We start from the raw sequence: 11,676 nt of genomic DNA, 5'->3' as shown, positions 1-11,676 counted from the left end.
CTAAAGAGAAACCCGCAAACTGGTCTCAAGGCTGGATTCGTACTACATACAGTACTAGATTAGAGTGGTTAGCTAGCTCAGTGTAGGTGAGCTACAGTACATTAAGATGTCTGGACTTCAACACGCAGAATTCTCCAGTATTTTCTCATAAAATTACTGTGGAATTTTATAGGCTAGCTAGTGATTTCTGGGAGTTGAAGTCCAAACATCTTAAGTACAAGTTATCCTCGACTTACATTTCTTTTACTGACTGTTCAAAGTTACAACGGCCCTGAAAAATGTGACTTATGACCATTTATCAGAGTTACAACCAAAATCAAGGGGGAAGCCAGGTTCACTTAACAACCGGGTTACTAACTTATCAACTGCAGTCATTCACTTAACAACTGTGGCAAGAAAAGTCGTTAAATGGGGCAAAAACTGACTTGACAAATACCTCACTTGAGAACGGGAATGCTGGGCTCAGTTGTGATCGTAAGTCAAGGGCAACCTGTAATTGAGGTTGGACAAACACGGGTTAGTTAGTTTATAGTTCAAGCCAGTTCTCCAAAATCAATCAATCAAGCCGTTGCAAAGAGAGAAAAAAAAAGCTTCGCTTTAACTTCTTAGCCACGCGCCATTCAGCCACCAGCCTCTTTCCCTTTCCACAAACTCGCTGCTCCCTCCGTTGCCAACCGGGCAGCTTCTTCTCTCTCGCGCGGGGCAGGGGTCGGCAACCTCGGCTCTTTTATGACTCGTGGACTTCAACTCCCAGAATTCCTGAGCCAGCTCTGCTGGCTCAGGAATTCTGGGAGTTGAAGTCCACGAGTCATAAAAGAGCCGAGGTTGCCGACCCCTGCCTGGGGGAAAGCGGCCTTCCAGCTCCTCCGGCGCTGAAGGCAGGCGGCAGCGCCTCCACCGCCTGCCGCAGGACGGCGGACCTCAAGCGAAGCCCTCTCGGCTTTTCCTGCTGGTGTCGCGTCACTTGCGCCTCTCTTCCCTACACAACTTCGGCCTGACCGGCTCCTCCTTTTCCTCCGGTCGCCTTTCCCGCCCGCCTTCCGCGCTTAGGTGCGACTTTTTGGCGGCTGCCGCTTTGCATCTTTGCAGCTGAGGATTATTATTGGCGGCGGGGTGGGGGTTGCCCTCCGTTCGTTTTCTGGGCCGGTACTGCGACAACAGAGGCTCTCACCGGCTCTTGAGACAGTGTTTAAAGGCAGGGAAATAAAATGAAATGTAAACAGCTCTCGGCCACCTCAGAAGTGAGTACCGGATCGCTCAACAACCGTGTGCAAGGCTTCTCAGATGTCGGACGGGCGGCAAGCATGCCCTGGGCCTCCGGTGGCCGTGCCTGGGTGGGGGTGGAGGTGGGAGAGCTGAACCCCAGCGATAGTTTAAAAAGAATGACTGAAGGGGAACGAAGGGAGAAACTCGGAAATGATGTATAAGGCAAAAATATAATGTGGGGAAAAAAAACCTTAAAAGATGCTAGGTAGGTTTGGCATTTGGGGGGGAGGGGAAGTCAAACCATATATTTTGTTTACAGGACTGGCCTGCTGAACTGTTTCTCTGCTGTTCCACAATTTTTTTTTTACCACAATTAGTTGGTAAAAAAAGGGACCCGAGTGTATCGCTTAATAGATTACGATCCGATGGGGTAACTTAAGGAAGGAGGGCAGATAAGGTGGCAAACTGGATGTTGGACAGTAGATGGGGGGGAAAAATGTAATTTACCATCATTTAATTGTAACCACTTTATGTATTGCACCAGCGGTCCCCAACCTTTCTGGCACCAGGGACTGGTTTCATAGAGGACAATTTTCCCATGGGGGTGGGAATGGGATGGGGATGGTTTCACATGCAACCTAGATCCTGTGCATGCGCAGATGAAACTTGTCTCTCTCCCGCTTCTATGGCCCAGTTTCTAGTAGGCCACAGACTGGTACTGGTTTGCGGTCCAGGGTATGTTTTAGTGATTTTATATTGTCTATCACAGGGGTCTTCAAACTTGGCCCTTTTATGACTTGTGGACTTCAACTCCCAGAATTCCTCAGCCAGCAAAGCTGGCTGAGGAATTCTGGGAGTTGAAGTCCACAAGTCATAAAAGGGCCAAGTTTGAAGACCCCTGGTCTATCACTTTCTCATTTATGATATGAAAATGGGAATTGGTCCCAAACTCAAATTTGAGCTGAAGATCTTTCAGAGTGTTCTTACTTTAATTAAAGAGGGAAGAATTGAGTTGTGGTCATTAATCTTACTCATGCTCAACAGTAATTTCACAGTTAAGTCTGTCATTTTCATATGTTCCTGTTTCTCCTAGGGCAGCACTGGAAACTGATGAGCATCAGTCAGTCAGTTTCTCTGTGACCTTGTCAAGCTATCATGGCTTGTGTGGCTTGCCCCAGCACATGCGAGTTCCCTTTCTTGGCAGATAGACATGCTCGTCTTTTGTTAGCCCAGATCAACAAGATGAGATGCGGGCAATACTTCTGTGATGTACAGCTCCAGGTTGGTGAAGGAGCATATAAAGTTCACAGGCTCGTTTTGGCTGCAAGTAGCTCTTATTTTGCTGCTTTGTTTGCTGGAGGGATGAAGGAGTCTTCAAAGGATGTTGTGCAGATCCTGGGTGTGGATGCTAATATTTTCCAGATCCTCCTGGAGTTTATTTATACAGGTAGAAGAATTTCTATTTTTTTTCCCTTACCATGCTTTGGGTTAACGTCTTAGTTACCTAGTAACCTGCAAACTGAATGTTTTGATTCAGTTAGTACTTGCTGAAATAAACACTATTTCGCAAACCTCCATCTGTTATTTCAGAATAGTTAAAAAAAGAACAAGTTAGATAGCATGACATGAGCAGACTATGTTTTATTCACATAGTTTGTGTGTTACTACTGTCTACGTGAACACAGCATTGGAAATAAATTCCATTAAATTCAACGGCATTTTGTCAAATCAAAGTAAGCATGAATTAGGAGTCTGTTTTGCTCTGTTCCTCAATGTAATGATAAAAGAACCTACTGTAGTTACTGGTTATAGAGGGCCTCCTCCTTCTATATAGCACACTTATTTTCATAAATAGCTAAATGAAGTAAATCTGGACTGGTTTGCACATTTAAATTCAAGGGAAAGATTGCCATATAAAGCCAGTTATTTGTACATTAAAATCAATATTTCAAGTATAAAGCTTTCTCTCTGAAATAGTTCTCAGAAAGATGAGGAAGAGTGTTATTTTTTTCAAATTCCCGTATATAATATGAAGAGATTTTGAAGCAGATTCAATGCACAGCTTTTCTGGTAGAAATCTTTGTTCTGCGCCATTGCAAATGTACTTTTTACCTGTAAAAGAGTATCTTTATCTTCATTATTTTAATTGCTTATCTATTAGCAGTACATCAATATCTTTCAAAGGATGGTTGCAGGTATGGTTGCTTGTAGACAGGCTATACAGATAGTTCTTGTTACAACCACAATTGGGACTGGAACTTCCATTGCTAAGCAGTGCGGTCATTAAGTGAGACATTCCCAATTTTAAAACCTTTTTTGCTGAGGTCATTAAGCCAATCTGGCTTTCTTCATTGACTTTGCTCGTTGGAAGTCCCCTGGTAAGGTCACAAATGGTGACCATGTGACCCGGGACATTGCAACCATCAAATACTTGTTAGTTGCCAAGCACCCAAATTTTAATCACATGATCAGGGGGATGCTGTGATGTTCATAAGAGCAAGGATTAGTTGTAAGTCACCACCACCATAATTTTGAACATTAGTGTCATAACTTGAAACTGATAACAGTAAATTGAGGATTCCTTGTATACTTAACAGTCTTGGTAAGATTTCATGTCAGCTGAAAATCATTCTTCCTTTTTCAGGTATTGTCAGCATTAATGAAAATAATGTCCAGGAGTTGATTGTGGCAGCAGACATGTTTCAGCTGTCAGAGGTGGTGGACCTTTGTTGTGAATTTCTAAAGGGACAGATTGATCCTATGAACTGCGTTGGACTCTTCCAGTTTGCTGAGCAAATTGCCTGTCATGACCTGCTAGAATTTGCAGAGAATTACATCCATGCCCACTTCCTGGAGGTTCACAATGGAGATGAATTCTTGGCATTGACAAAAGACCAGCTGATTAAGATATTGCGAAGTGAAGACCTAAGTATAGAAGATGAGTATCAGGTTTTCATGGCTGCCATGCAGTGGATTTTGAAAAACCCAGGGAAAAGAAAGAAACACGCTGTGGAAATATTGGATGCAGTGAGATTTCCTTTATTACCTCCACAAAGACTTTTAAAGTACATAGAAGGTAACTTCTTGAAACCTAGTCTGGTGTAGAGCACGGGGGTCAAACTCGATCATGTCATGTGATGTACCGTGACGTTCTTTGCCTTTGCGGAGCCGGGTGGGTGTGGCCTGTATGTGATGTATCCAGCTATGGGCCACCAGATTGACACCCCTGGTGTAGAGGTTCTGGATTATAAATCAGAAGACTGTCAGTTCTAGTCCTCCCTTAAGCCCAAAAGCTTGCTGGGTGACTTTGGACCAGTCGCTCACTCTCAGCCCAACCCATCTCACAGATGGTTGCTGTGGGGAAAATATGCTAACTTGAGTTGCATAAAATAAAGGCAGGACATACAGGATATAAATCTAATAATAAATTGTAGAATAGTGATAGAATACTCAGCTACCCAATATAAGAATGAAAAATTGGTTTTATGAAGACTTATTAACTGTGTATACATGTGTACCCTATGTAATAGTACTCTGCTCTATTACATTAAATTACTGTGATCTTAGAATTAAATTACGGTACATTGTGTATGCTGTCCTTTAATATGATTTCTTGGTGGCTTATAATACAACAGTATTACTACAAATTAAGAAAAACAAATAATAAAATAAATATACTTATTAAAATGCAATTTGGGTGTAATACAAATTGAATATCATAGCAAATAACCTATAGCATGATGCAAAACACAGTGGCACTTGCTTTTTACTTGCTCCAGTATCAGGAAGATACTGGATTATTATTTTTTATTTGAAGGAAAATAAGATATTATGGTAATGCCAGTTTTCCCTGCTTTATAGATATGGATTACCCATATCTCTACTTTTTAGGTTGAGAGAGGATCAGAAAGGGATATCTCTTGTTCTTTCTCCCTAATGGAAGAATACAGATTCAGATGGATGTCTTAGTTATTTTTTCTTTGTTTAAATCTTGTCTAGATATGTGTGGAACAGTGTCCCTCCCACCCCTTGAGTAATTAATCAGGTTTTCAGAGGGGATCATCTTCAGTATAAGGACCAAAATAGTATTAAGAAATTAACACTTAACCAGCAACTAAAAAAAACTACATCAAAACACAGTGTGCTGTAATTGATAATGTCAGCCTTGCAAGGTAGTTCAGAGAAGAAGCACACCTAGAAGTACCAGCTCTGACTTTATTGTAAGGTTACATTAACGAATCTTGGAAGTCTGAAAGTCCGTCTCTTTCCACCATTCACCTTTATAGTCCAAGACAGTAGGAAGGATCCCTTCTGAGACACACTGCCATTCGTTCTGTGAACTCAGTTACAGCTTGTGGGATTGTTATTTAGTCTGTAGCTCTTCATCCTGTCTCTCAAGGTCATTTCCATGTATTTTTTTTAATAAATAAATGTAAACTGCACACATGTAATTTAGCTACAAATTAGATGCAGGTAGTCCTTGACTTGCGAATGTTGCTTAGCGACGATTCAAAATTACAACCTACCAGAAAAGTGAAACCTATGACCCCGATCCAGACTTCTAATGCTCAGCCCCCCCTTCCCGTGGTCACATGACAGCAGTGAAGGCACTTGGCAACGTGGCCGCATTTATGGTCATGTGTAGTGTTCTGCAATCATGTGACCGTGTTTTATGACGGTTTCCCCGAAAGCTGGTCCTTATTTCCCGTATTGTGCAAAACTGCACCATAGTCAACGATGGGTTCACTTAACAGTTGCAGCATTTGTACTTCCGACTGCAGTATTTGCTTAATGACTGATGCAAAAAAAATGTAAAATTGGGTTGGTCACATGACAAACTCCTTTAGGACCATTTCGACTTACGGCAATAATTGGCAGGTTTCATTACAGTCGTAAACTCAAGGATTACTTGTATCACTTGACTGTTTTCTTTCTCAGGGATTCCAGATTTCAGTCTTCGAGTAGCCCTTCAAACTCTGTTGAAAGAATACTGTGAAGTTGGTCAGTCTCCCAAAGAAAACAAGACGAGCAGTTTTTTCCAGGCAATTAAGACCCGTCCACGGAGAAAAGCTAGGAAGTACATTTATGCAGTAGGTGGGGATTCTTAGCTTTTAAATATTTGGAAACCTTAACTGGTCAAGAGATGCCTACGAAACACATGATTGTTCATCCTGTTTCCCCCTCCTTGTGTAGGTGGCTATACTCGGTTGCAGGGAGGCCGTTGGAGTGATAGCAGGGCTCTCAGCTGTGTGGAGCGTTTCGACACTTTCAGTCAGTATTGGACTACCGTGTCTTCCTTACACCAGGCTCGCAGTGGCCTGGGTGTTACAGTAGTTGGAGGAATGGTCTACGCTATTGGAGGTAACTAAAAATCATTGAGAAAAATAAAGGCTATTGTTTTTATTGCTCATTTGGTACCTGTTAGCCCTGTAAGTCCAAACAAGAAGCACTAGTGCCGTCTTCACTGTAAGGTTACATTATAACAGAATCTTACAAGCCTGAACCTATTACTCTCCTTTCCTTTTACCCTTCAGAAAAATAGGGAGGGTGCCTTCTGTAACATTTCCTAAGTCATCTCACCTTCTGTGGGCTGAGACATCTTATACCTGCTGGTTGTGCAGCTCTCCTATCTCCCAAGTTCCTTCCCACAGACCAAGACAATAATTTAATTATTTAAAGGTGAGAACTTATCTTTAAGTTTGATATACACCATTGCAGAGTGCATAGGAGCTATACAATAACATCCAAAATTTACCATATACACAGTAAGTCATACACTAGGTGGCAGCCTTTTCATTGGTAGATACTATGCTTACCATTTTTAGGACATTTTATTGTTGTGATTATGTAAAGTAGACAAATTTGCCCTAAGCATATGGACTGTTGCTCTAACAATTTCCTAATATAGAAATTCTTTGAATTCTGCACAAGCATGGCTTTCTTTCTGCCATGATTGTTTCTATATATTTTTTATCCTTCCAAATGTCACCTGCTTTTTCCAGTTCTTTTAAATGTTATTCAGACAAATATTATTAATATAACTTCTATTATTATTATTATTATTATTATTATTATTATTATTATTATTATTATTATTATTATTATTATTAATTTACTACTACTACTTCTACTACTGTTATTTAATTCCGGCCATGATTGTTTCTGTGTACTTTTTCTTCCTTCCAGATGTAAATTTGCTTTTTCCAGTTCTTTTAAATATTATTCAGAGACAATAATTATTAGTGATATAATATCTATTCAGGAAAAGTGTATTTGGAGGATAAAAAAAAAGCTGACCAGAACTACAATTCCTTTAGTGAAGATTTATGCCACTCAGTTTAGAGATTACACAATGTGCTGTGGTCATCTAGCTTTCTACCAGCTTTAACTTGTAATCTGCATTGATAGTGATTCAGATTGATGAATTGAGCCAGTACTCTGCCACAGTACAGTAATTGACTTCACAAGCTGTTGTAAAACATACTTTCTGCACATTCTTATCTCTTTTCCAAGGTGAAAAAGACTCTATGATTTTTGACTGTACTGAACGCTATGATCCTATTACAAAGCAATGGGCAACTGTAGCTTCAATGAATCATCCCCGCTGTGGCCTTGGAGTATGCACCTCTTATGGGACTATCTATGCTTTGGGCAAGTCTTTTGACTACTGAATCTATAACTTTCAGTTAGGAGCAATGTTGTATTTGGGCCATGTACTACATAGCATGGCAGCTTTCGAATACACTGTAATAAAGTCTTCTTCAAATCATGTGAGACATCTGGTGACAACTTGATTAATAGCGTTTCTGATAGCTAAACACAAATGTTTTTCCTGAGAGATTCCAAAGGTAGGGCTATTGCTAAGGTGCTGCTAGAACAGATTCACCAGCTTGCTTACCACCTGGTATCTTTTGTAAGATAATATACAGGATATTTAATTATTGCTGTATGCTACATAATGTATTATACTTTGTTTTAAAGCCAGAGCCATGTAATATTAGAACCTGTGCCACTAAAATAGCGTACATTTGTAAAACATGTTGTGAGGAATGTTTAGGTATTAGGGATATAATCTACATTACTTTTATATCGATCATATATCTGATTGTTTCAAGGATGTGACAATCCATTTACTATGCAATATTCTTTACCTGCATACTTACCTTGATTTTCAGGAGGCTGGGTTGGAGCAGAGATTGGCACCTCTGTTGAACGTTTTGATCCTGAAGAGAATACTTGGGAAATTGTAGGCAGCATGGCTGTGCCACGTTACAATTTTGGCTGTTGTGAAATACGAGGTGAGGGATTTTGAATTTTGGGACCATTTTGCTTAGTGCAAATTATATAATAGGCAGCAGTCCATCTACATTCATTATGGTTAATAACTATATCCAACACAGCAATCCTAATAATTGCAAGTGCTTTTACTGTGATAAGCATTAACATTTCCAGATTCAGTATTTTAAATATTGTAGGTGGAGAGCTACATTAGTTTATATTAGGTAAAAATGAGGCAGAATCCAGTAACAGGTTAATAGGTTTTATTAAAAATCACCAGCTTAGCTCATAAAAGCTTATACCTTTTAATAAAATGAGTTAGTCTGAAATAGTGCTACCCAGCTCTTCCTAATATATAAAACTTAAGCTGAAATCATATGTGTGTATATGTGTGTGTGTGTGTGTGTGTGTGTGTGTGTGTGTAAATTTTTTGGCTTGCTAACAGAGAATAAAAGGAGATCTTCATTGTTAGCAAGCCAAAAAATTTACACAAATATGAGCTGCCACTGCTGTGGCTACTGCCTGTAGATGGCCTTGGGCTAGGCTGAAACAGGAAATAAGATTTGTCTCGTGTCTGTTAAATGTTTGTTAAGCATTCAGAATACACTTGCTTAGTCCCAGACACGGGACAAATCTTATTTCCTGTTTCAGGAAATAAGTTGGGCTGAATTCTAAGTTGGGCTGAAATCTAACATTGCTCAGTTAAGATGTGATCAGAAAATTTGATATCCTCATAAGATTGTCCTGTTTTGAAGAATAAAATTCAAACACACCATTTACAATATAAAATGGTTTAAAACAGCCCTTATTCTGCAGAAATTACAATCCGTAATTTATTCAAGAGCAATCCCAATAAAGAAAGCTATTGATTTCCTCCTATAGATGGGGTTGCAGTCAATTTTGCATGATGGCTTCTTTGTCACCAACTGTATTCAAATGGCAGGGCTCTAATAGGAAATTTGTTATATTCATAGGTTTAATTTATGTTGTTGGAGGCATTAGCAATGAAGAAATAGAACTATGTTCTGCGGAAGTCTATGACCCGCTAGCTAAGCGCTGGTCTACCCTTCCTGAAATGGGCACAAGAAGGGCATATCTCGGAGTGGCTGCTTTGAATGACTGCATCTATGCTGTTGGAGGGTGGAATGAAACTCAAGGTGCTCTTTCAACAGTTGAGAAATATTCGTTTGAAGAGGTAGGATTTAATTTTCATATCAAAGTAACTATTTGTGCTGCCTTTTAGAATTTTTCCCATTTTCTTTTAATGTACTGTCAGGATTGTATCTGATTGTTCCCCAGAATGGCACAAGCAGTTTATGCTTTGTGTATAAATGTTATGTAGCTAAAGAAATGTCTTTCTGGGACAAATATAAAACTAAACTGAACAAAGTTCAAAGATAACCTGCTGATCAGAGTCAGTTTGCCAGGCCGGGATGAACTTCCAGACAGACAGAGATTTTCAAGGAACATAGGCAAAATCTGAGAAATTTCTCTTCTTCTGCCTAAAGAGCCATCAAGAATTTTGCTCTTGAATCCAATTCATTACACAAATGCTAATATTTTCTGTTCTGTCTCTGCACTTTTTCTGGATTTGTGAGTTGAATAAATACTATCTTTCTCTTGGATTGCTAATAAATAGCAGTACTTTACCCTGCCAGTGGACGAAAGACCATTATAGCTGTTCGTTTGCTCCGGAAGGCAAAAGTAGTATACTACAAAGATAATTCTTTTTGTTTTATTATCAGGAAAAATGGACGGAAGTTGCTTCAATGAAAACCCCAAGAGCTGGAGTATGTGTCATAGCTGTGAATGGCTTCCTTTATGTCACAGGAGGCAGGACTGCCAGCTATGATACAGCTGCTCCTGTAACTTCAGATTCTGTGGAAGTGTATAATCCACATACAGATAGTTGGATTGAAACTGCTAACATGATCACCAGCCGCTGTGAAGGAGGTGTGGCAGTCCTTTGAAGAATACCATGCTTTTAAAAAAAAAACCCAGCAAAAACTGAAGTGTGAATTTAAATGCTGTAAAGAAATTGAAGATTTGGGTAGCTCTTAAGAAAGTGTGTTCAGTTGTTAGAGGGATTGATTTTTAAAGCATATCCGGAAGTTTACAACAGTTGTTACTGAAACTATTTAAATCTTTATTTAAACTGGAACAGTTTACAGGTAATTCTGACAATAGAAACTTCTTGATTTTTAATATCTGCCATTGACATTTGGAAAGTTTCTGTTGGTTTAGCATGTTAGGAACCTCGTTTCAAACAGAGAAAGTTAAAATTGGCAAATCCATTTCAATATTTAATATATGTTTTTGAAAATCCATTATTTCTTTGAGATTTGCTAAAGGCCCCTCATTCTGGGGCAATATGGGATTGGCTAATGTGAATCAGTGATCTAATTCACTTGTCAAACTAAATCTTCCCATAAGATTTCATAGCTTACAGTAGTATTTATTTGCATTTCTTAAATTGCCCAACCACATGACTCTGTGTGATGCACTTTAGATTTATTTGTACATCAGATAACAAAGAAAGGGAGGGGGAGGGGGAGGGAGGAAAAGAAAGAGAAAATGGTCATCCCAGCAGAACATAGTAAAACCTCTTACTTAGGGAGCTCATTTTCCAGCCTAGCCCAATGCGGGGAGAAAGAACGAGATCTTCAACACTCATTAAGAGTTTTTAGACTGTTGCAAAGGACACTGAGAATCCAAGCATCCAGGGTTGTATCAGATGTCATTTAATGATTGAGACTTGAAGCACACTCAGTCTGTTTAATGAAATAATGAAAAAGAGACAATCCCTCAAACAACTAGGCCCTATGTCATTTAGTATTTTGTAAGTGGTAACCAAAATCTTGAATTGCACCCCAAAGCTTCCTGGTAACAAGGGCAATTCATAAAAGAAAGGTATCTCAGGGTTGTATTATGGTATTGCCCATAACTGCTCTTGTCTGCACAATCTGGACCAGCTGAGCTTTCTAAGTGGTCTTCAAGGACAGCCCATGTAAAGTACATTACAGTAGTCCACACATGGGAAACCAAGGTATGAGTGACTCAAAGCAGCCTCCTGGGTAGAGTTGGTGCTGAAGATGAATTTCTAGCTACACCTGCTACTGCTACGGGAAAAGGGCGGTATATAAATTCAATAAACTTAAACTTAATTTTTGAGTAATTCTGGGAACGCAACCC

General features: G+C 39.6%; 1 protein-coding gene across 4 annotated transcripts; it reads left to right on the top strand.

Annotated features, from left to right (window-relative positions):
- The first annotated feature begins 1,110 nt into the window (after positions 1 to 1,110).
- On the top strand, positions 1,111 to 10,918 carry IPP (intracisternal A particle-promoted polypeptide). Of its 4 annotated transcripts, none has more exons than XM_083359744.1 (9): positions 1,111 to 1,241; positions 2,300 to 2,653; positions 3,851 to 4,282; positions 6,145 to 6,300; positions 6,400 to 6,567; positions 7,720 to 7,857; positions 8,382 to 8,504; positions 9,459 to 9,679; positions 10,230 to 10,918. In XM_083359744.1, exons 2-9 carry the CDS (start codon positions 2,362 to 2,364, stop codon positions 10,452 to 10,454), a joined length of 1,755 nt encoding a protein of 584 aa, XP_083215870.1. In that variant the 5' UTR covers positions 1,111 to 1,241; positions 2,300 to 2,361; the 3' UTR covers positions 10,455 to 10,918. The 4 variants fall into 4 exon arrangements, with proteins under 4 accessions (XP_083215870.1, XP_083215872.1, XP_083215871.1 ...); XM_083359745.1 differs by having other exon boundaries at positions 1,138 to 1,241; positions 2,305 to 2,653; XM_083359746.1 differs by lacking the exon at positions 2,300 to 2,653.
- The last annotated feature ends 758 nt before the right edge of the window (positions 10,919 to 11,676 follow it).

Source organism: Vipera ursinii (assembly GCF_947247035.1).
Source record: "Vipera ursinii genome assembly, chromosome: 3".
NCBI classification, from domain to species: Eukaryota; Metazoa; Chordata; class Lepidosauria; order Squamata; family Viperidae; genus Vipera; species Vipera ursinii.
This window is presented reverse-complemented; position numbering and strand designations above follow the sequence as displayed.